We start from the raw sequence: 26,622 nt of genomic DNA on the forward strand, positions 1-26,622 counted from the left end.
TTACACTTCTGCTTATCATTTATTAAATCTAAATTTGAATCCCTTATAAAGTCCTAGATAACAAGTGGCGCGCTAACTGTTGTGCACAAGCGATATCTGCTTTTTGCGTGTGTCTGAAATAATAGTGTATAGTACAAGTTGAAAGTAAACTCAAGAGTGCAGTCGCATTTTATGCTCGTTGGCTTAGTGAGACTAAACACCTTGCATAAAGGGTAGTGCGTCAAAAAACAAAACAAAACATGCACTAAACACAACATAAATAAATTTTAAAATACAGCTACACTAAAATAAAATCATCTGATTCTGTAAATTATTTTTATAAATATTAAAAAAAAGTTATGTGTTAAAAGGTATATGATATATGTCAAGTTGCTTGCAAAGGGCTGTAAAGTATATAAACATACATATTTATGTCTAAATATGTTTATGTATGTATGTATGTGTATATATATATACATATATATATATACATATATATATATGTATGTATGTATGTGTGTATATATATATATATATATATATACACATATATATGTATGTATGTATGTATGTGTATATATATATATATATATATACATATATATATGTATATATATATATACACATATATATATATATATATGTATGTATGTATATATATATATATATCTCAAACGTACAAATGGCTGCAGCACTCCAATTTCTTTAAAGATTTTTTATTACAAGCAGTGAAATACAGGCAACGTTTTGGGTTTCTGCCCTTTCTCAAGCCAGAAGCCTGAAACGTCGCCTGTATTTCACTGCTTGCAATAAAAAATCTTTAAAGAAATTGGAGTGCTGCAGCCATTTCTACGTTTGATATTATTATCTGTTTGAGGTGAGACAGAGGCTGCTTGCACCCATATACTATAGGTGAATTGGTGCTGGACTTTACCTTATCTGTATATATATATATATTTATATATATATATATATATATATACACACACACAATATATGTATAAATGCGTGTACGTTTGTATTTATGTATTTTACTATATATTTACTGTACATAGTTCACATTCCAATGTTTTCTATGTGAATAACATAGTAATGGAAAGAATGCTTTCAAATTATAATACGGGCCCACCCCACTGTGCTCATAAAACTTAATTCTTACTTACTATGTTTAATTAAGGAAAATCAAATATTTTTTTCTAATTTTGCTGTAAAATACATCTGAAAGGTTTTATCTATTTTACTCTATCCAAAGACACTGTAATGCCTTTATCAGACTTAAGTATAGTGACATTTACTTAGGGATATGAAGCAGTGCTCCTTCAGTAAAAAAAAAAAAAAAGATAAATCAAAGTAAACATAAAAAAGAAACAGATTGTGTTAAAAAATGCAAATAACTTGCTTGTAAGGGAGCTAACATTACAGAACTTAAGTTCTACTGTCACACAATTTTTGCAGCAAAAGTCCTCTACTGAGCAAGGGCCATAAAGTGACTGCAGCTAGAGCAGATATCTCTGAGCAAAACTTAAAAGAAAAAGCTATTCCTATGCCTTCCAGTAGAGACCACAGTCCCCTTGTGGGGTGATGACAGGAAGTAATTGACTCTTCACAAACAAAGTTAAAAAAAAAAGTTGAAATTCTTTTAAACTTATGAAAAATACATAGTTTGATGATTTCTATAAAGTACAATCCACAGCTTTTATATTACAACATGAAAACAGAGTGTTTCATATCACTAAATGCAAAATTCTACAGATTGGTTGGAAAACAAGGTCATTTCCTTCTCTGCAGGCAGTTAGGGACAGATGTAAATTACATTGGAAAACAAGGTAATTTGCATCTGTCCCTAACTACCTGCAGAGAAAAAACCAGGAACATGGATTCCACCAGGGGCGGAACTACCTTTGGTGCAGCAGGTGTAGTGGCACCAGGGACCATCTATTTTTATTAATGACACTTGTTGTGTCTGCTGTAGTTATATTTAGCCTACATACATACATTGAAAAGACTCACCTATGCAGATAAGACCAGTTGGATCCAATTTGCTCCCAGCTGAACATTCGCAGTTGAAGGAACCAGGAATATTTCTGCATGCTCCATTCACACAGGGACTGCTTTCACATTCATTTATGTCTGTACCACAGGAAAAAAAGAACAACACTTTTGGTTAGAAAGTATTTATGTGGAAAAAAATGAAATGGATACACTGAGACATAGCTAAAGCTGTATTTTGTGCTTCCTATAAGAATCTCTTATGTTTCATGGCAGGGTACATGCTAATGATGTGTGCATAACTAAAAGCAGCATCACTCATTTTCACATACAATAAAACTCTGGCTAAGACAATTTTTTCCAAAATCACAACTAATTATCTTTTGTGAAATTAGAGTTAAGTTTTTTAATGGAAAGAGCTTGCATTCCTAGACATAGCATGTAGTGCACAAACACAGGCTATATTGTTTTTGGGCTCCTACAGCTTTTGGACTTAATATAAAACAACTAGGGAGAACCAAAACTGTGTAGATTGTTGCTTAGAACAATATTAGACAGTAGATAAATTCATTTTTGCAAATAGTTTTTCACACAATTATCACAGCAATTCTAGTGAATGAAAAAAAAAAAAATAGAAACGCCACATTAAAAACACCCCTAGGCACCAGCTTACTTATACTGCACCCATGCTTGTCATCATGTTTACATCCAGTGCCATAAAAGCTAGATCATACTCTCAGAACTGAAGGCCCACACATATATATATATATCGCTGCTTAAATGGACAAACATTAAACTTTCATGATTCGGAAAGAGCATGCAATTTTAAAGAACTTTCCTACTTATATTATAAATGTTCCATTGTTCTTTAGATACTCTTTGATGAAAAGCATACATAGGTAGGCCCAGGACAAGCAGTACACTACTGGGAGCTATCTGGTGTGTTCAGTTAGCTCCCATTTGTGCATTGCTGCTACTAAATCTACTCTTCAACAAAGGATACTAAGTGAACAAAGCTAATTTGATAATAGAAGTTTACTGGAAATATGTTTAAAATTGCATCCCCTGACTGAATCATGAAGGTTTTATTTTTGATTTTACTGCCCCTTTAAGAAAACTATTCCTCACTGTCTGTGTTTGTAAGACAGGTGAGAGTAATTAACATCACACAACCAGCCCTAGATACTACTAGCTACTTACTTTGTTTAATTGGTTTTCAGAAAGAATATATAAAATGTCCATATCACTATACTGTAAACCTAGCAGTCATTTTTAGTTAAAGGGACAGTCTACACTAAAATTGTTATTGTTTAAAAAGATATACAACGCCTTTACTACCCATTCCCCAGCTTTGCACAACCAACATTGTTATATTAATATACTTTATAAGATTTAAACCTCTAAATGTCTGCCTGTTTCCAAGCCACTACAGCCAGCCTCTTATTGCATGCTTTTTTATTAGCTTTTCACAACAGGAGACTGCTAGTTCATGTGGGCCATATAGATAACATTGTGTTCACGCCCGAGGAGTTATTTAAGAGTTAGCACAACACAGTACTAAACACGAGTCAATAGATAATAAATAAAAAGTCATGTGATCAAGGAGCCGTAAGAAGATGCTTAGATACAAGGTAATCACAGAGGTAAAAAGTATATTAATATAACTGTGTTGGTTATGCAAAACTGGGGAATGAGTAATAAAGGGATTATCTATCTTTTAAAACAATAAAAATTATATTGTAGTCTGTCCCTTAAAGTTAAATTATAAATACAAATGTACTGATCACTAAATTACTATTAGAAGAATGCAAGTTATTGCCAACATTGTCTACCAAAAATGATTTGCTTTCCCCAGAACTACAATACATTGTGTAAACAGCATTAAACATGTTAATGGTATTAGTTTGTCTTACTGATCTAAAAACAAAGATACAACAAATAATTTAGTTTGTATAGGAAGTTACTTTTTTATTCTTTTTTATTGGCTTCTATTGTATGAAAGCAAAAATGACATCTAAATATTATTGGGAAGAAATATAAAAAAGTTAAATTTCAGGATTTTTCAAATTAATTTGCAGTGTGTGCACATAATCAGATGGTGCTCCATTTCAGATGCTGCAAATGCAGCTTTGGAGCTCCTTCTGCGTCAGGCTCACATAAGCAAGTCTGCAGCTGACAGTTACAGGGACAATCTACACCTTGGTCATCTTAAAGTCTTACCTTAGATTAAGCTGCAAACAGCCTCCTGCACCCCTTTCTATATCATGCAGCAGGAACAGTTATTTTAAGGGGGGGGGAACTTCCGGGCGGCGGCCATGACAGGTCGCAAGATTGTTTGCTGCATCATATCCTCGCACTAATCTGCCTATAAACTTTTGCTATATGCTCTGTTGAGTATATCTTGCCATTGATCTGTTCAAAGCAGAGAAAGCCCTATCGAAAGATACCAATATTATACTACATTGATGCTGGATTCAGTCCACCGGAGTATTTTATAGGTTGCTGCCTACTACCTAAACCCCCCGGCAGGGTTCTTGAATGGCCCTGTCGTTAAAGAGCAGCTAAATCCCGCAAGACGATGCTAGACTCTCACCTACAATAGTACGAGCTGATTGTCCCTTGATATTGACATATATATCATGGAAGCCACCCAATTGCTTAGGGAACTAGGCGATCTACTTGCCCACTACCAAGAAGCCTTCTCGGACACCATTAGAGACGCTCTCAATGCTCCCTTGGACCTTCCAGCTGTGAGCACCTCCCTGCCAGATCCTGGCTGCAATCCGGGCGACAGACAAAATACTAAAACTACTGATGGGAATCCAGCTACCTTCCAGAAAAGTTTGCATGAGAAGCTGGAAACCCTATCACCTATGGAGGAAGTACTGAAGGCAGATGTTTTACCGGAGAATGGAGAGCCCCACACAGCACTTACCCTTCACCATACTGAAACACTAGGGGACGGCGGATCGATGGCCCCTTTGCTGATATCTGAAAGTGCGGATACCATAACGCACCTGGTCATGTTCCGGAGTGGTGCCCTGACGGAACCGTGTACTGTGCTACAGTGTCAGGTGGTTAAAGTCGAAGATAGAAGGGACGAATCTTTGGAGAGTGTACAGCTGCTGCATAATGTAGTATATGATAATCAGCTCCGTGCACTACTCCTTGCTGATTGACAGATTGAGCCGGGTCCCTCGAAGCAAAAACCGACAGTTAAGATTGCGCTTCAGAGAGTGATACAAGGAGGACTTTGGCTAAACAAAGGTATATCCCCTTACCAGCATGAACCCCCCTTCCCCATGAGGAATACCTGTATATGAGCTTGGGGAAAACCGAGACGTTTTCGGCACTGTCCTCTGTCAGTGACCTGATTGTGCTGAATCCTTCAAAGCTGCAACCTCTAACTGTGACGGATAACCGAAGGTGGATGGAGGACAGGCACTTACCCGGTATAACATTTCTGTTGGCTACATCAAGACTATAGCAATCTGTATTCAGTTTACCACAACAATCACTGGACTATGCTTTCTGTACGGCTTTTACCTGGACCATAAAGACAGGTGTGGGTTGATAAGTTTCCTGCCGCAAATATATGTCCGCAGTGGGTATGTTGTAGACACCAATCGATCTATGCCATACATTTCTAAAAATATCTACTGCCTATCAAATTTTCTTTTGGTTACCAAATATGTGGACTCACTCATTGAGCACAATTTACTCTTTCTATAATTGTCTACTATAGATTCTTACTATAGCCTAATGATGGCATTTGAGCCTGATGCAGGGGCGAAGAGTTGGACTGCTAGATGCATGTACTGTTGTTATAATTACAGGCAGGACTATTTTGATAATTAGCTCTTGGAACATTGGTAGTTGTTTGTGTTTAAACCCTGGATGTTTGTATTTGCCCCTATACTCTGTTATCGAGCTTAGCAACAGATACTAGTTTAGGGGATCCCACTACCTATAATTCATTGGGGTTATGAAAATGTATTAAGTATATTTGCTATTTCTCTGAGACCCCCTACTCTCCTGACCTATGCTAGTATACATTAGAAACCATGCCTGTAGGTCTCTCAGTTCTATTAACTGCTTTCTAGCACTACACTACAAATATATTTGCTCTTCCACAATTATGATATTTTTACACAAGAGTGCCTTTTATCTAAAGTGTTTAAACCTTTATGTCCCTCATCAAGAAGCAGTCCAAACTTATATATGTATCTCACTACATGACTATAGGTAGGAATACACAGTTATAAACTTTTATAAATGTTATGTTTTACACTGAAACTATTTCATTAACCCTGTTACCTGGCTTCCCTTTCCTCTAGCACACTCATGCTAAATATATTATGAGACATCTCTCACGCTTTTCGACAACACTAATTGCACATGATACCACGAGACATCGGCTGGTATACTGACCATAATATAATCAATAGCACTAGTGTTACTAGTATACTAGTTTTGGGCTTGCTCACATTGGAATTGTATTCTGCCACTTAGACAATTATCTGTCCGACCACAGTTTTAGCACACAGCAATGTTAGTAAGCCTATTCTACTTTGATATTATCCTAGACAATGATCTTTAGGTCTTTTTCTTAGTCTTAAAGGGGCGCCGCCTGCGGCCGGAGCGGTGCGACCTAATACTAATCACAACCCGAAGATCCTCTCTATACCTGGGTAACTTCTTTTGTCTGCATTAAATCATAACGTTCTCTTAACAAAGTTTGTGCTCACACTAATCTACAGCTTTAGGATATCTGGCAAATGAGTTCTTCATGGTTTATAGGTTTGGCACTTAACTGACAATACTAATCTACCACATGGGTGGGGTGAGTGTGCTGGAGGGGTGAATTAATTCAGCTTTATCTGGACATAAGCTAAATAAGGGGACCTCTTAGTACAATCTTTATGTTGCTATCTTGGCTCATTGCACTTAACATGCTCTATATTTAAACTATAACAGTGTGACCATGTCAACCTCGCCCTCTAGCCTCATTACGCTTAATTTGCATCTCTAAATATGCTGTGGCTTCATAACTAGCTGACTCCAAAATCATTGACAAATGATCTAATTTTGCTCAGAAACTGTAAGATAATGCATTTTCTTCCACTTCATGTATTAAGACCTCCTTATAATCTACATACTCCTGGCCCCATGTTAATCTCCTCAACTCCTCTAACTACCGCTTTAATTTTAATAAGGTGTTCTTGGATGGGCTACTACTTTACATGAAAAGAGTTCCCTTTATTATTGTTATTATCTACATCTCAATAGGGGATAATCAGACATATATATATATATATATATATATATATATATATATATACATAAAAATTATTCTATTAACCTTATGTTTCCTTTCTAAACTTAGTCACACCCCATACAGTTCGACTATAAGGTTTTAACTTTAACGCTTATATAAGACTTTATCAAACTGATACAAAAACATAAAAAAAATGAAAGAGGTTCTCATTTAGAGATCCAAAAGTGGTCTCTCCACTAGAAATAGCCCCTATCTGTGGTTATGAGTTTATTACTGAGGTCCAAGAGTGGCCTCTTCTGTCATTTAGGGAGCACACAGAATATTAGGCACTATACTTGCATACTATGATTTTGAATCTTCTTGTTAGAAATGTACTATGTTGTTGTATGGAATTATACTGTATGATCCCTACATTCCATTATCATTGTATTTCGTTTTTCATATCTCATGTATGCCTTATCCAGAACCTCAATAAAAAGATAATAAAAAAAAAAGAAGTTATTTTAAAATGAATATTGTTTCTGGCTAGTTTGAAATGGCTGCTAAGCTCAGCCCACTAATGACATCATAATCTGGGCTGCATATGGCGTCCAATCACAAAAGCCTTACTAGTTGGATTCAACAGACTGTCAATACTATTTAGCAGAGTGTCTGGATACAGCCCAGATTGTGATGTCATCAGTGGGCTGAGCTTGGCAGCCATTTCAAAGTGGCCAGAAACAATATTAATTTTAAAATAACCTTTTTACTGTCCCTGCTGCATGATATAGAATTGAGTGCAGTAGGCTGTTTGCAGCTTAATCTAAGGTAAGACTTTAAGATGACCAAGGTGTAGATTGTCCCTTTAACTGTCAGCTGCAGACTTGCTCATATACTTGCAGCTTCATCTAAGGTAAGAATTTAGGATGACTAAGGTGTAGACTCTCCGTTTAAGAGGCAGCGGCCATCAGACTGCTGTTTCTTAACCTACTACGCCAACTGTATCTCAATCCCTTCAGATTTTTACGACCGGAGTGATTAACAACTGCTTGTGCAATGATAAATTAGGGCAGCAACATGATGCTGGGCAGACAGGGGTGGAGGTGCCTGCCCTTTTCTATCTGATCGTTAGTAAGTGGGGCCCTGTGAGTAAAACAACATTTCATATTCATAAATATAAAACTATTGTTAATTGATTTGGACATTAAAAGGTAAGATGACTAGATAGGCCAATCATTTACATGACTGCATATATATATTTCCCCATCAGGAGATTTTGAAACATTCATTTTGTAAAACAAAAAAAAAAATTTTTGTTCTTACCTTCACAGGTTTCAGAATCTGTCCTGAACACATATCCTTTGGGGCACGAACAGGAATAACTTCCTGGTGTATTTCGGCAAAGACCATTATCACACAACAATCTGTTCACTAAGCATTCATCAATGTCTAAAAGGAAAAAAATTAAAATAAATTCTAATAAATAAAAAATTGTGTGTAGCAAAACATTAAGTAACAATATTAAGTTCCATGACTATATCATGCCCATATGAAAAATGAATATTTTAGGCTAAGCATCATGCTGGGAATAAAACTGTGAAAAAAATATTTGAAAGCCAAGTGTTTTTTTGCAGAATTCTATAAAACTTTATATTATTCTAAATATTTCCAAATCAAAAGCCATAGTCGCATTAGCTCATCTCTTCTTGACCCTAAAAACTAAGGATTGTCTAGCTTTTTTACTAGTTAACATATTAGATATTTTCTGTTCACAGTGGTAAGCACATACTGTATATTCTCCCCGGATGAGAGTATCGAAGGAGGGGGTTTTGACCCCAATTATGACCATGTAGTGGGTGGGCTTTCTAAAAAAGTGTTGGGCTATTAAAGCGGGGAACGGAAGTCACCTCTTCCTCTTGTGTGTCTGCAACTGCAAGGAGAAGTCCCCTCCCTTTTTATTAGGTAATTTGTTGCAGCCATGGCGGGGTTCTTGTTTAGTTGCTGTAAGTCAGTGCTAAATTGGTACCTCCCTAAAGGGGCGGGAGAGTTGTTGGGGGGATGTACCTGGCATGTAAGCCAGTGGAAGGTACATCTCTTGTGGCAAGCACCTTCTGGGTTATTATGTTAATATGTTTATAAGTTATTCAGATTTATCATAGAGTTTATATGTTATGACATTTATAAAACAATTTTAATAAATGCAGGCTGCGGCCTTTACACCCTATTCTCTTGTGTGTAGTCTTATTTAAACGGAATTTATGCCTAATTTGGGGTCATTAGAAATACTACTAATTGAGGCAAACTATACTGGTAAAATTTGTTAAAATCACACTTTCAAAGCATGGAACTTGTAAACAACTTAAATATCATCATCTGAATTGTCAATTATGATCACAATTGTGTATTGTGAAATTTTAAAAATGTTAATTCTCAAATAAATTAAAAATGATCTGAAATCGTCATTTAATATAATCGTCATTATTATAAAATAATATTTTTTGTTAAGTAAAGAATCCTGCAATCAAATAATTAATTAATCCCCATATTTTGCTTTTGCTTTGGTTGTGTATCTTTTGCGTCTGTGAAGGTTTGTAAAAATGCTCTGGAAAACGCCTCATATTTGCCAATTGTCTAAACCTAGTTGAGACTGGGATGAGTAGTGTTCTAAGTCACTTAAATCAAAACAGCCACTACTGAAGTAATAAGTGCTGTGTTATAATGAAGTTGTACATTGTAATAGCTATAAGTCACTAAAAAATGGCTGTTAAAATTTTAAGCTGGTGTGGACATGATAAAGATACAGATCCATGGCTTCATGCAAGATCAAATAAACAGCAGGTTTAAGATTGAGCTATTTGGGTGGGATTCCTCTGGTGACCTTAGGGGGTGTTTCACATGGCAAGGCTGTGATGGTGAGTGGGTCACTTACATCGTAGATATATATATATATATATATATATATATATATATATATATATATATATATATATATATACAGGCAGTGCAGAATTATTAGGCAAGTTGTATTTTTGAGGATTAATTTTATTATTGAACAACAACCATGTTCTCAATGAACCCAAAAAACTCATTAATATCAAAGCTGAATAGTTTTGGAAGTAGTTTTTAGTTTGTTTTTAGTTTTAGCTATTTTAGGGGGATATCTGTTTGTGCAGGTGACTATTACTGTGCATAATTATTAGGCAACTTAACAAAAAACAAATATATACCCATTTCAATTATTTATTTTTACCAGTGAAACCAATATAACATCTCAACATTCACAAATATACATTTCTGACATTCAAAAACAAAACAAAAACAAATCAGTGACCAATATAGCCACCTTTCTTTGCAAGGACACTCAAAAGCCTGCCATCCATGGATTCTCTCAGTGTTTTGATCTGTTCACCATCAACATTGCGTGCAGCAGCAACCACAGCCTCCCAGACACTGTTCAGAGAGGTGTACTGTTTTCCCTCCTTGTAAATCTCACATTTGATGATGGACCACAGGTTCTCAATGGGGTTCAGATCAGGTGAACAAGGAGGCCATGTCATTAGATTTTCTTCTTTTATACCCTTTCTTGCCAGCCACGCTGTGGAGTACTTGGACGCGTGTGATGGAGCATTGTCCATGAAAATCATGTTTTTCTTGAAGGATGCAGACTTCTTCTTGTACCACTGCTTGAAGAAGGTGTCTTCCAGAAACTGGCAGTAGGACTGGGAGTTGAGCTTGACTCCATCCTCAACCTGAAAAGGCCCCACAAGCTCATCTTTGATGATACCAGCCCAAACCAGTACTCCACCTCCACCTTGCTGGCGTCTGAGTCGGACTGGAGCTCTCTGCCCTTTACCAATCCAGCCACGGGCCCATCCATCTGGCCCATCAAGACTCACTCTCATTTCATCAGTCCATAAAACCTTAGAAAAATCAGTCTTGAGATATTTCTTGGCCCAGTCTTGACGTTTCAGCTTGTGTGTCTTGTTCAGTGGTGGTCGTCTTTCAGCCTTTCTTACCTTGGCCATGTCTCTGAGTATTGCACACCTTGTGCTTTTGGGCACTCCAGTGATGTTGCAGGTCTGAAATATGGCCAAACTGGTGGCAAGTGGCATCTTGGCAGCTGCACGCTTGACTTTTCTCAGTTCATGGGCAGATATTTTGTGCCTTGGTTTTTCCACACGCTTCTTGCGACCCTGTTGACTATTTTGAATGAAACGCTTGATTGTTCGATGATCACGCTTCAGAAACTTTGCAATTTTAAGAGTGCTGCATCCCTCTGCAAGATATCTCGCTATTTTTGACTTTTCTGAGCCTGTCAAGTCCTTCTTTTGACCCATTTTGCCAAAGGAAAGGAAGTTGCCTAATAATTATGCACACCTGATATAGGGTGTTGATGTCATTAGACCACACCCCTTCTCATTACAGAGATGCACATCACCTAATATGCTTAATTGGTAGTAGGCTTTCGAGCCTATACAGCTTGGAGTAAGACAACATGCATAAAGAGGATGATGTGGTCAAAATACTAATTTGCCTAATAATTCTGCACTCCCTGTATATATATATATATATATATATATATATATATATATTAGGGAGGTCCCTTTGGTGGTAGAGGTGTTATGATGGATTTTGTGTCTTTAGGGGGTCCCTGTGGTTAAGGGCTTGAAAGGTTGTAAAGGGACACAGTTTACATGTAATGAATTCTTGGGTAGAATCACTTAGAGGTGCAGTGGCACTTGAGGGTGCTACAATTTGATTGGTGGGTACTCTGTGAATGGAGGATGGATGACTTGATTGAGGTGTGTATTTTGACTACTAAGTGGTTAATGCACAGACCACAAACCAGAACAATTTACTATTATTTTAAAAAATCTTTAATGTTAGGATTCTAGCCATACACCAGGTCCTTACTCAAACCATGATTGATCTTGTTCTGCCTATTGTCTCACAGTAAGGGCCCGATGATCAAAAACTCACTGCCATGGAGAGAAATCACACAATTTTGGGGGGATTTTTTTTTACCTTATATTTTAAAACAGGAGTCACTCCTTTATCTAACTCTGCATAGTGAGATAAAATTTGTCTTTCTAAAATTATTTGAGGGACCTCACTGCACTGACGAGACTTCCTACATCATTTCACCTGAGAGGAGAGCTTTAGATGTTCGGGCACTAAGGGTTTATTAAAACAATAAGCTTATTTTAAAATATTTTGGCTTAACAGTAATGAGTAGCCTCTCAGTGAATTCATGCAATACCACAATAAATTTATTTTGGCAAGAGCCATTATAAGAACAGTAATGAAGATAACAAAAATGTTATGCACCATTATATTCAACCAGAAAGGCCCATGGTAATTCCTGTGAGCAGTGGTAAAATAGCTTGTGCAATATAATCTAGCACTACATAGATTTCACCATCTTTGAATCTGTTTGCAAACCTCAAAAAGATAAAAAATAATATGTTTGTTTGAATTCCCTCAAAAGAATGCCTAGATCTGAAAGAAAACCACAATTAGTGTCACTGCTTTCCCTTTACCACAAAAAAATGAAAGGTTTTGGGACAAAAGGCCAACAAAAACCCAGGTGTCAAAAGGCATTACTGTGTTTTGTGTCTCTAAGTATTAGCTGCTCATTACATGCCGGTTTTAATATTTGTTCTATGGCCTCATTTATTTTTGCTTCAACAGATTTTTGTATCCTTTCCAGAACTTGTAAGTTTAAAGGTGTTTATAAGGTTAAGGATAAAAGAGCAGCTTCATTTCAAAATAAAGTGGAATTTGAACTACTGTATATAAGACTAATACTTTGATATATAATATCTTACTGAACCAGCAACCATCTGCTTGGAGACTGCAACTTATTCTAAGGTAGAACTTTGTTATTCTGAGTTTTTAAATGAAATAAACTTGTTTATAACCAGCATATTTACTAAACAAATTATGTTGAAAGTATTATTTCCACATGTATATGTTATGTATACTGTACACTTGTGTTTTACAAAGAGTCTCAAAAAAAATCTTCCACAGGGAATAATAAAAAAGCCTCATATCTATGAAAAAATGTAAAAACAACAAAAAAACATCATAGGATAATATTGTTTAATAAAAAATACAACATTTAAAGAAGAACAGTGTAATCAGTACATTTTAATTTATTTTAGAACATTGACTCTCACCTATGAGGTAGCATCATTCATAAAAATAAATTTTATATGGGTAGAAATGAATAAATATCTGCAGCTAAAACACTAAACATTATTACATAAACCCAGAAAAAACTCTAGCCAATCAGATCATATTTCATTTTAACTATTTAACTGTGACTGACATTCAGCAAGATTACAAGTTGTGCTCTAAACCGGGTGCGTAAAAAACGCAAAACAAAATGAGCGGTATCGCACTCTCCATAGCTCTGCCATAGCTCTGCCATCTGCTCTGCCAAGTTATCTGAAAAACCTTCTTTTGTTGTGCGATATGGTGCGATAAGCTCCATACCGCACAAAAGCCAAGGCCTGACTGTACGTGCACGTGCATGTTTTCCCCCATAGACATCAATAGACAGAAAGTATTAGAAAAAAACTAACACCTGCGATCGCGGAATGGCGATCGTTGTAACGCAATCCTCATTGATGTCTATGGGGAAAAGAAAGTTATGTAAAACACCCTAACATAAACCCCTAGTCTAAAAACCCCTAATCTGCCGCTCCCTGATATCGCCGACACTACATAAAACTATTAACCCCTAAACCGCTGACCCCCGCATTGCTAACACCTAAATAAACCTTTTAATCCCTAAATTGACGGCCCCCACATCGCTACTACTATAATAAAACTATTAACCCCTAAACTGCTGGCTCCCCACATCGCGTCACACTAAACTATTAATCCCTAAACCTAACTATCCCCTATACTTTAAATTAAATTTACAATATAACTATCTTAAAATAAATAAAAACTTATCTGTGAAATAAAAAAAAAAACTAAGATTAAACTATAAATAAACATAACTATTTTAAGAAAATAAAATCAACTAAAAATAAAAAAAATAAAAAAAATTACAAAAATAAAAAAAATCGAACATTACCAAAAAAACAAACACTAAAATTATGAAAAATAAAAAATACTAAGATTACAAAAAATAATAAACAAAATTATCCAAAATAATAAAAATTAAACCTAATCTAATAGCCCAATAAAAACAAAAATGCCACCCCAAAATAGAAACACCCCCTAACCTAACAATAAACTACCAATAGCCCTTAAAAGGGCCTTTTGTAGGGCATTGCCCTAAGTTAAACAGCTCTTTTACCTACAAAAATTACAAATTCCCTCTAAAAGTAAACCCCCCAACCCAACCAACCCCCCAAAATAAAAAAACAAATCTAAAAAAACCCTAAGCTACCCATTGCCCCTAAAGGACCATTTGTATGGGAATTGCCCTTAAAAGGGCATTCAGCTCTTTTGTGCCCATTGAAATAAAAAAAGGCCAAATCTACAAAAAAAAAAAAAGCACCCAAAAAAACTTAACACTAACCCCAGAAAATGTACTCACCGTTCCTGAAGTCCGGAAGTCCAGGCGGAGCAAAGTCTTCATCGGGGCGGCGAAGATCTTCTTCCAAGGCGGCACCATCTTCTATCTCCTTCCCGGAGGTGCAGAGCGTACTTCAGCGATGCGTGGATCGAGAGTTTTGGTCGTCATCTGGAGTGCTGGTCCTCTTTAGCGGCGACGGTCCTCAGCGACGTGGATCCTCCTCTTCATGCGATCGTTCGCCACACGCTGAAGCTTGAATGCAAGGTACCCCTTTTATATTGGGGTACTGTTGCATTACTAGTGGCTGAAATATTCAAATATTCATCCTATTGAAATAAGATGAGAGCTGCTAAATCAGCCAATAGGATTTAAGCAGCTCTCATCCTATTGACTGATTTAAATATTTCAGTCAAAAAGGAATGCAACGGTACTCAAATAAAAAAAAGGGGTACTTTGCATTCAAGCTTCAGTGTGCGGCGCACGATCGCATGAAGAGGATCCACGTCACTGAAGACCGCTGCCGCTGAAGAGGACCAGCACTCCAGATCCGCACATCACCGAAGACCGCTCCGCACCTCCAGGAAGAAGATAGAAGATGGTGCCGCCATGGAAGAGGATCTTTGCCGCCTGGATAAAGACTTTGCTCCGCCTGGACTTCAGGAACGGGGAGTACATTTTCTGGGGTTAGTGTTATTTTTTTTGGGGGTGTTTTTTTGTGTGTAGATTTGGGCTTTTTTTATTTTAATTGGCACAAAAGAGCTGAATACTCTTTTAAGGGCAATGCCCATACAAATGCCTCTTTAGTGGCAATGGGTAGCTTAGGTTTTTTTTTAGGTTTTTTAATTTGGGGGGTTGGTTGGGTGGGGGGGCTACTTTTAGGGGGGAATTTGTAATTTTTGTTAATTAAAATAGCTGTTTAACTTAGGGCAATGCCCTATAAATGGTCCTTTTAAGGGCTATTGGTAGTTTATTTTTAGGTTAGGGGGTGTTTTTATTTTGGGGTGGCTTTTTATAGGGCTATTAGATTAGGTTTAATTTTTATTATTTTGGATAATTTTGTTTATTATTTTTTGTAATCTTACTGTTTTTCGTAATTTTAGTGTTTGTTTTTTTGGTAATGTTAGATTTTTTTAATTTTGTAATTTAGGTTTTTTTATTTTTAGTTTATTTTAATTTTTTTAAATAGTAATGTTAGGTTAATTAATAGTTTAATCTTAGTTTTTTTTTATTTGAAGGTAGTTATTTTGTAAGTTGAATTTAAAGTGCGGAATGGAGAGTTGGGTAAAGGCTAGAACGCTAGTGGTATAGCCGTACCGCCTCACCTTGTAATACCTGCATATTCCGTGTGCAATGGCCAATTTTTCAGCGGAATAGCCTTACCGCAAAACTTGTAATCTTGCTGATTGTTTTTTGTTAATATATTAATACAACCTCCTATGTAATTCATATTTATCCATGTATCTATCTATCTATCTATCTATCTATCTATCTATCTATGTATCTATCTACCTATATTAAGCTGTTCATTTTCCTTTTGTTACATTTGTTCTCATTTGACTGATCTGCAGAAATGTAGTACACACTGAAAACATTCTAGAACTCCAAGGTCACAAGGTCAAGCAAGAGGGAGTACAAAGGAATGGGGTTTAGATAAGAGTAGTTGTAAATAGGTATGTATATTGTGGCTCTTGGTTTGCACATGCTGCAAAAAGGTAGAGTTAAAGATCACAGATTAAAAAAAAAACAGTTAAAGGGACATCATGATACCCAAATGTTGAAGCACATGAAAGTGATGCAGCATAGCTGTAAAAAGCTGACTAGAAAATATCACCTGAACATCTCTATGTAAAAAAGGAAGATATTTTACCTAAAATTTCCTAAGTATTCACACCCCACTGCAAAGAGAATTTAAGCAGCCTGTCAGGATACGTGTCCCAGGACAAGCTAGGGAGCGTGTGCATCTGTCATGTGCAGGCACTGTCATGTTTTAAGGAAGTTCTATGAAATCTCATGAGATTTCAGGGAAATCTCATGAGTTCACAGCAAAGGCAAAGCATTACCTCAGTCCTACTGATGCTGATTGACTATTTTTGTTTTTCAACTTGCAGCTGGACAGCAACTGAAGTATAAGTGTTTACACAACACTTACTCTGGTGAGCTGAATACATTTTAAGGTAAAATATCTTCCTTTTTTACATAGAGATGTTCAGGTGACAGTTATGCTGCATCACTTTTAAGTTATTTATCATATGAGTATTATGTCCCTTTAAGGAAATAGGAGCTATAGGGTCAAGACCAAGAAAGAGTCTTTAAGAGATTAAGAAGTAAGTAGACACTTCAAATCTGAAGATGGGGGTCGATCCGATATAAAGCGTCGCCCGCAAAAGCCGGCGACGCCAATAATTGCGCGGATTTGGTATCCTATATACGGCGTAAGCTAGAAGTTACGCCCGTATATTTCTGCCGTCGCCCGCAGTTTTTTGGGCCATAGGCAGGTATACCAAACCCGCGCAATTTGGTATCCAATATGCAGCGTAAGGACTTACGTGGCGAGAATGGAGAAAACTTACTCCATTTTCACCTCGCCACAAAAAGCAGCCGTAAGAAGCCTTACGCTGACTATTGGAGCCCCGTAACTCCCTAAACTAGCTGCTAAAATAAACCTAACACCTAACGCATGCGCAATGTCTATCTCCCTGTCAACCGCGATCTTCTAAAATAAACCTAACACCTAACGCATGCGCAATGTCTATCTCCCTGTCAACCGCAATCCCCCCCCCCGAAATCCCTAATAAAGTTATTACCCCCTAAAACGCCGCTCCCGTACCCCGCCGCCAGCTATATTATATCTATAACCCCCTAAAGTGAGCCCCTAACACCGCCGCCATCTATATTACAATTATTAACCCCTAATGTAAGCCCCTTACACCGCCGCCATCTCTATTAAAATGATTAACCCCTAATTTAATCTACCTACCCCGCCGCCAGCTATGTTATCTATATTAACCCTAAGTATATTATAGTTAATATAGTTATTACATTATATATATTAACTATATTAACCCTAATTATATTAGGGTTAATATAGTTACTATAGTATTTATATTAACTATATTAACTCTATCTAACCCTAACACCCCTAACTATATTTATATTAAATTAATCTTATTAATTTATAAACTAAAATATTCCTATTTAAATCTAAATACTTACCTATAAAATAAACCCTAAGATAGCTACAATATAATTAATAATTACATTGTAGCTATGTTAGGGTTAATATTTATTTTACAGGTAAATAGTTAATTATTTTAACTAGGTATAATAGATATTAAATAGTTATTAACTATTTAATATCTATCTAGTTAAAATAATTACCCAATTACCTGTAAAATAAATCCTAACCTAAGTTACAAATACACCTACACTATCAATAAATTAAATAAACTACAAACATCTATCTAAAAATACAATTAAATTAACTAAACTAAATTACAAAAAAAAACAAACACTAAATTACAAAAAATAAAAAAAGGATTACAAGATTTTTAAGCTAATTACACCTATTCTAAGCCCCCTAATAAAATAATAAACCCCCAAAATAACAAAACTTCCCTGCCCTATTCTAAATTAAACAAATTTCAAAGCTCTTTACCTTACCAGCCCTTAAAAGGGCCTTTTGTGGGGCATGCCCCAAAGAATTCAGCTCTTTTGCATTCAATAAATACAATCCCCCCCCCCCCCCCCATTACAACCCACCACCCACATACCCCTATTCTAAACCCACCCAAACCCCCCTTAAAAAATCCTAACACTACCCCCCTGAAGATCTCCCTACCTTGTCTTCACCACACCGGGCCGAACTCCTGATCCGATCCGGGCGATGTCGTCCTCCAAGCGGCAAAGAAGAAATCTTCCTCCGGCGATGTCGTCCTCCAAGCGGCAAAGAAGAATTCTTCCTCCGGCGACGTCTTCCTCCAAGCGGCAGCAAAGTCTTCATTCTTCCGGCGGCATCTTCAATCTTCTTTCTTCGCTCCGCCGCCGCGGAGCATCCATCCCGGCCGACTGCTAAACTTGGAATGAGGTACCTTTAAATGACGTCATCCAAGATGGCGTCCGCCGAATTCCGATTGGCTGATAGGATTCTATCAGCCAATCGGAATTAAGTTAAAAAAATCTGATTGGCTGATTGAATCAGCCAATCAGATTCAAGTTCAATCCGATTGGCTGATCCAATCAGCCAATCAGATTGAGCTCGCATTCTATTGGCTGTTCCGATCAGCCAATAGAATGCGAGCTCAATCTGATTGGCTGATTGGATCAGCCAATTGGATTGAACTTGAATCTGATTGGCTGATTCAATCAGCCAATCACAGCCAATCAGATTTTTTTAACTTAATTCCGATTGGCTGATAGAATCCTATCAGCCAATCGGAATTCGGCGGACGCCATCTTGGATGACGTCATTTAAAGGTACCTCATTCCAAGTTTAGCAGTCGGCCGGGATGGATGCTCCGCGGCGGCGGAGCGAAGAAAGAAGATTGAAGATGCCGCCGGAAGAATGAAGACTTTGCTGCCGCTTGGAGGAAGACGTCGCCGGAGGAAGAATTCTTCTTTGCCGCTTGGAGGACGACATCGCCCGGATCGGATCAGGAGTTCGGCCCGGTGTGGTGAAGACAAGGTAGGGAGATCTTCAGGGGGGTAGTGTTAGGATTTTTTAAGGGGGGTTTGGGTGGGTTTAGAATAGGGGTATGTGGGTGGTGGGTTGTAATGGGGGGGGATTGTATTTATTGAATGCAAAAGAGCTGAATTCTTTGGGGCATGCCCCACAAAAGGCCCTTTTAAGGGCTGGTAAGGTAAAGAGCTTTGAAATTTGTTTAATTTAGAATAGGGCAGGGAAGTTTTGTTATTTTGGGGGTTTATTATTTTATTAGGGGGCTTAGAATAGGTGTAATTAGCTTAAAAATCTTGTAATCCTTTTTTTATTTTTTGTAATTTAGTGTTTGTTTTTTTTTGTAATTTAGTTTAGTTAATTTAATTGTATTTTTAGATAGATGTTTGTAGTTTATTACATTTATTGATAGTGTAGGTGTATTTATTTTACAGGTAATTGGGTAATTATTTTAACTAGGTAGATATTAAATAGTTAATAACTATTTAATATCTATTATACCTAGTTAAAATAATTAACTATTTACCTGTAAAATAAATATTAACCCTAACATAGCTACAATGTAATTATTAATTATATTGTAGCTATCTTAGGGTTTATTTTATAGGTAAGTATTTAGATTTAAATAAGAATATTTTAGTTTATAAATTAATTAGATTAATTTAATATAAATATAGTTAGGGGTGTTAGGGTTAGATAGAGTTAATATAGTTAATATAAATACTATATTAACTATATTAACCCTAATATAATTAGGGTTAATATAGTTAATATATATAATGTAATAACTATATTAACTATAATATACTTAGGGTTAATATAGATAACATAGCTGGCGGCGGGGTAGGTAGATTAAATTAGGGGTTAATCATTTTAATAGAGATGGCGGCGGTGTAAGGGGCTTACATTAGGGGTTAATAATTGTAATATAGATGGCGGCGGTGTTAGGGGCTCACTTTAGGGGGTTATAGATATAATATAGCTGGCGGCGGGGTACGGGAGCGGCGGTTTAGGGGTTAATAACTTTATTAGGTTGCGGCGGGGTAAAGGAGCGGCGGTTTAGGGGTTAATAGCTTTTTTATTGTTAGGCTAGTGAGGGGGGATAGCGGATAGAGGGTTAGACAGTGCGGGCTATGTTAGGGAGGCGTGTTAGACAGTGCGGGCTATGTTAGGGAGGCGTGTTAGACAGTGCGGGTGTTTTAGACTTTAGTCAGGTTTTATAGGCGCCGGCAGATTCTAACGTGCCGCAAGTCACTGGCGACACCAGAAATTTGTACTTACGCAGATTTCTGGACATCGCTGGTTTGTGAGACTTACGGCACGTTAGCATCTGACGGCGACTTATATGGGATGGCTCGAGTTGCGAGCTGAAACTGCGGGCGACGCCGGTCTCCTCGCTTGCGCCGCAAACTGCGATCGATATCGGATCGCGCCCATGATGTCTAAGGAGCTCTTATGTTGGTCAGTAGCTTTTTGGAAGTTGCACATTAACCCTTTCAGCCCAAAACCTTGGTTAAAAATAAATGAGACAGTGAATTCAGGTTAAAGCAAACTTAAGGTTCTGTGAGTCTCTAAGCACTAGCAATAAATTAACTATTCTTTTGTCAGTAAATTATTAATAATTTTAAATGTACTAGGCTACCAGAGTAATTAATCTTATCATCTGTGAACATCAAGTTTTAAGGTTAATGTGCTTTATATATAACTAGTCCTAAAGCCCGTTCACACGGGCCATCTTTTGCAGTACAGCGGTCCCACCCCTTGCTCTCTCCCCCCTCTCTTTTGCTTTCTCTCTCCCCCTCTCTTTTGCTCTCTCTCCCCCTCTCTTTTGCACTCTCTCTCGCTCCACCTCTCTTTTACTTGTTCTCCCCCCTCTTTTTTGCTCTCTCTCTCTCTCCCCTCTCTTTTGCTCTCTCTCTCTCCCCCTCTCTTTTGCTCTCTCCCCCTCTCTTTTGCTCTCTCCCCCCCCTTACTCTCCCCTCTCTTTTGCTCTCCCCCCTTTCTTTTGCGCTCTCTCCCCCTCTCTTTTTCTCTCTCTCCCCCTCTCTTTTGTGTTCTCTCTCCCCTCTCTTTTGCTCTCTTCCCTCTCTTTTCCCCCTCTATTTTTCTCTCTCCCCCTCTCTTTTGCTCTCTCTCTTTCTCCCCTCTATTTTCTATCTCCTCCTCTCTTTTGCTCTCTCTTACCTCTCTTTTGATCTTTCCCCTCTCTTTTGCTCTCTCCCCCCTCTCTTTTGCTTTCTCCCCCTCTCTTTTGCTCTCTCACTCTCCCCCCCTCTTTTGCCCTCTCCCCCCCCCTCTTTTGTGTTCTCTCTCCCCCCTCTCTTTTGCTCTCTCTCCTCTCTTTTGATCTCTCTCTCCCCTCTCTTTTTGCTCTCTCTCTTTCCCCCTCTATTTTTTTCTCTCTCCCTCTCTTTTGCTCTCTCTCTCTTTCCCCCCTCTATTTTTCTCTCTCCCCCTCTCTTTTGCTCTCTCTCTCTCTCCCTTGTCTTTTGCTCTCTCTTCCCTCTCTTTTGCTCTTTCCCCTCTCTTTTGCTCTTTCCCCTCTCTTTAGCTCAATCTCTCCCCCCTCTCTTTTGCATTCTCTCCCCCCTCTCTTTTGCACTCTCTCCCTCTCTTTTGCGCTCTCTCCTCTCTTTTGTGCTCTCTCTCCCCCCTCTCTTTTGTGCTCTCTGTTTCCCCCCTCTATTTTTGTCTCTCCCCCTCTCTTTTGCTCTCTCCCCCTTGTCTTTTGCTCTCTCCCCCTTGTCTTTTGCTCTCTCTTCCCTCTCTTTTGCTCTCTCTTCCCTCTCTTTTGCTCTTTCCCCACTCTTTTGCTCTTTCCCCTCTTTTTTTGCTCCTTCCCCTCTCTTTTGCTCCCTCTCTTCCCCCTCTCTTTTGCTTTCTCTCTCCCCTCTCTTTTGCGCTCTCTCTCCTCTCTTTTGTGCTCTCCCTCTCCCCCTCTCTTTGGGCTCTCTCCCCCCCTCTCTTTTGTGCTCTCTCTCCCCCTCTCTTTTGCGCTCTCTCTCCCCCTCTCTTTTGCTCTCTCTCTCCTCCTCTCTTTTGCTCTTTCTATCTTCCCAATCTCTTTTGCTCTCTCTCTTCCCCTCTCTTTTGCTCTCTCTCTTCCCCTCTCTTTTGCTCTCTCTTCCCCATCTCTTTTGCTCTCTCCCCCTCTCTTTTGCTCTCTTCCCCTCTCTCTCTCTCTCTCTCCCCCCTCTCTTTTGCTCTCTCTCCCCCTCTCTTTTGCTCTCTCTCTTTCCCCTTTCTTTTGCGCTCTTTCCCCCCTCTCTTTTGCTCTCTCTCCCCCTTCTCTTTTGTACTCTCTCCCCCTCTCTTTTGCTCTCTCTCTCCCCTTCTCTTTTGCTCTCTCTCCCATCTCTTTTGTTCTCTCCCCCTCTCTTTCTCTCTCTCCCCCCCCTCTCTTTTGATCTGTCTCTCTCGCACGCACGCAACCTCGTCCGGACCCACCCCCACCACGCCTGATCCTGCCCTGTCACACCTGACCCCCGCCCATGTCACTCCCAGCCACGCCCACCATTGTCACGCCGAGGACAGCAGATCTGGTAGACTCTAAGGCTGGGTGTTTTTGTCCTCGCGCTGTCTCTACTGCGCATAACAGCTTCAGACAAACACACTTGGCCTTTTATATTATAGGATAGTTATCTTACAAACAAAATAAACACTTTTGGAAGAATAATTTCAAGATCAAATAGAAAACAAATAGAATTATGCTCACCAATACATGTCCTTCCTGTAGAATCTGACTCATATCCACTATTACAGTTGCAACGAAAACTTCCTCGTAGATTTTCACAAATTCCATTGGCACAAATGTCCGGATCCAACGCACACTCATTGATGTCTGTGATTTAAACCCATTTTTTTTTAAATTACTATTTTTGTTAACAGGAATTTCTGGCACATAAATGACTGCTTAAAATTATATGAAACCCAAATTTTTCTTTCATGATTCAAATAGAGCATGCGATCAATAACTTTCTAATTTACAATTTACCATTTTTCTTTGTTCTCTTTGTATCTTTTGTTGAAGAGCAGGGACGTAAGCTCAGTAGCATGCCCATTTTGGAGCACTATATGTCAGCAGTTTTGCAAGAATGTTATCCATTTACAAGAGCACTAGAGGGCAGCATTATTTCCTGCTATGCAGTGCTCCAGATGCCTACCTAGGTATCTCTTCAACAAAGAATATCATAAGAACAAAGCAAATTTGTTTACAGATATAAATTGGAAACGTTTAAAAAATTGTATGCTCTGTCTTAACCACAAAAGAAAATTTTTGGGTTTCATATCTCTTTAAATAGACTAATAGGAAAATGTATCAAGCTGTAGGAGGAAAAGTTCTCAAGCAGAGAACCTGTCCACCTGCAATCACCACTTTTATTACAAGCTCAACAAGTGTACTAACTGCACTTTCTGCGCTATCCATTAAAACTAGGGGGATCTAAAAATTCTTTTAGCCATGGTATGAAGTTTTGGTTAAAATTTTAAGCATTACCTTGTAATACCAGATTGTGCATTATTCTTTGTGAGAGGCTGCGCTAACATTTATACACTTTGTGCTATTTATTGAGCTCCCCTTAATATGTCCTTTAAATTAAATTATTAACATTAGTAGTATATTCTTCCATGCCCTGACAGATTCTTTCTGAAAAAATTAGGGATATAGCATTGGTCCCTACAGGCTTTAGGTAGAAAAGGTTTATTGTTGAATGACTATCCTATGGTAGCAGTATTGGGGGTTTTACATTGTGAAGTGAAAGGACATAAAGCTTTAAAGGGATACTGAACCCAAATTTCATGATTCAGATAGAGCATGCAATTTTAAGCAACTTTCTAATTCACTCCTATTATCAATTTTTCTTCGTTCTCTTGGTATCTTTATTTGAAAAAACAGCAATGTTTGGTTCAGCACCTGGGTAGCGCTTGCTGATTGGTGGCCACCAATCAGCCATCGCTATCCAGGGTGCTTAACCAAAAATTGGCCGGCTTTTAAGCTTACATATCTGCTTTTCAAATAAAGATACCAAGAGAACAAAGAAAAATTGATACTAGGAGCAAATTGGAAAGTTGATTAAAATTGCATGCGCTATCTGAATCATGAAAAATAAAAAAACATAATTTATGCTTACCTGATAAATTTATTTCTCTTGTAGTGTATCCAGTCCACGGATCATCCATTACTTATGGGATACTAACTCCTCCCCAACAGGAAGTGCAAGAGGATTCACCCAGCAGAGCTGCTATATAGCTCCTCCCCTAACTGCCATTACCAGTCATTCGACCGAAAACATGCAGAGAAAGGAAAACCATAGGGTGCAGTGGTGACTGTAGTTTAATGGAAAAATTACCTGCCTTAAAGTGACAGGGCGGGCCGTGGACTGGATACACTACAAGAGAAATAAATTTATCAGGTAAGCATAAATTATGTTTTCTCTTGTTAAGTGTATCCAGTCCACGGATCATCCATTACTTATGGGATACCAATACCAAAGCTAAAGTACACGGATGACGGGAGGGACAGGCAGGCTCTTTATACGGAAGGAACCACTGCCTGAAGAACCTTTCTCCCAAAAACAGCCTTCGAAGAAGCAAAAGTGTCAAATTTGTAAAATTTGGAAAAAGTATGAAGAGAAGACCAAGTTGCAGCCTTGCAAATCTGTTCAACAGAAGCCTCATTCTTAAAGGCCCAAGTGGAAGCCACAGCTCTAGTAGAATGTGCTGTAATTCTTTCAGGAGGCTGCTGTCCAGCAGTCTCATAGGCTAACCGTATTATGCTACGAAGCCAAAAGGAGAGAGAGGTAGCCGAAGCTTTTTGACCTCTCCTCTGACCAGAATAAACGACAAACAGGGAAGACGTTTGTCGAAAATCCTTAGTTGCCTGTAGATAAAATTTCAGGGCACGGACTACATCTAGATTGTGTAGCAGACGTTCCTTTTTCGAAGAAGGATTAGGACACAAAGATGGAACCACAATCTCTTGATTGATATTCCTGTTAGTGACCACCTTAGGTAGGAACCCAGGTTTAGTACGCAGAACTACCTTGTCTGAATGAAAAATCAGATAAGGAGAATCACAATGTAAGGCAGATAACTCAGAGACTCTTCGAGCCGAGGAAATCGCCATTAAAAACAGAACTTTCCAAGATAACAACTTGATATCAATGGAATGAAGGGGTACAAACGGAACCCCCTGTAAAACATTAAGAACTAAGTTCAAACTCCATGGTGGAGCAACAGTTTTAAACACAGGCTTGATCCTAGCTAAAGCCTGACAAAAAGCTTGAACGTCCGGAACTTCTGACAGACGTTTGTGTAAAAGAATGGACAGAGCTGAAATCTGTCCCTTTAAGGAACTAGCGGATAAACCCTTTTCTAAACCTTCTTGTAGAAAAGACAATATCCTCGGAATCCTAACCTTACTCCATGAGTAACTCTAGGATTCGCACCAATATAAGTATTTGCGCCATATCTTATGGTAAATCTTTCTGGTAACAGGCTTCCTAGCCTGTATTAAGGTATCAATAACTGACTCAGAAAAACCACGTTTTGATAAAATCAAGCGTTCAATTTCCAAGCAGTCAGCTTCAGAGAAATTAGATTTTGATGTTTGAAGGGACCCTGGATCAGAAGGTCCTGTTTCAGAGGTAGCGACCAAGGTGGACAGGATGACATGTCCACTAGATCTGCATACCAAGTCCTGCATGGCCACGCAGGCGCTATTAGAATCACTGATGCTCTCTCCTGTTTGATTCTGGCAATCAATCGAGGAAGCATCGGGAAGGGTGGAAACACATAAGCCATCCCGAAGGTCCAAGGTGCTGTCAAAGCATCTATCAGAACCGCTCCCGGATCCCTGGATCTGGACCCGTAACGAGGAAGCTTGGCGTTCTGTCGAGACGCCATGAGATCTATCTCTGGTTTGCCCCAACGTCGAAGTATTTGGGCAAAGACCTCCGGATGAAGTTCCCACTCCCCCAGATGAAAAGTCTGACGACTTAAGAAATCCGCCTCCCAGTTCTCCACTCCCGGGATGTGGATTGCTGACAGGTGGCAAGAGTGAGACTCTGCCCAGCGAATTATCTTTGATACTTCCATCATTGCTAGGGAGCTTCTTGTCCCTCCCTGATGGTTGATGTAAGCTACAGTCGTGATGTTGTCCGACTGAAACCTGATGAACCCCAGAGTTGTTAA

General features: G+C 38.4%; 1 protein-coding gene across 1 annotated transcript in view; it reads right to left on the reverse strand.

The window, feature by feature from the left end:
* The window catches only part of FBN2 (fibrillin 2), a 649,022-nt gene that overhangs the window by 248,254 nt on the left and 374,146 nt on the right, over positions 1 to 26,622 (reverse strand). Inside the window, exons 18-20 of the mRNA XM_053701643.1 lie at positions 23,147 to 23,272; positions 8,549 to 8,674; positions 1,990 to 2,109 (exon numbers count right to left, since the gene is read on the reverse strand). Coding sequence (XP_053557618.1) covers positions 1,990 to 2,109; positions 8,549 to 8,674; positions 23,147 to 23,272 — 372 coding nt within the window. The remainder of the gene's footprint in view (positions 1 to 1,989; positions 2,110 to 8,548; positions 8,675 to 23,146; positions 23,273 to 26,622) is intronic.

Source organism: Bombina bombina, chromosome 2, assembly GCF_027579735.1.
Source record: "Bombina bombina isolate aBomBom1 chromosome 2, aBomBom1.pri, whole genome shotgun sequence".
Taxonomy (NCBI): domain Eukaryota; kingdom Metazoa; phylum Chordata; class Amphibia; order Anura; family Bombinatoridae; genus Bombina; species Bombina bombina.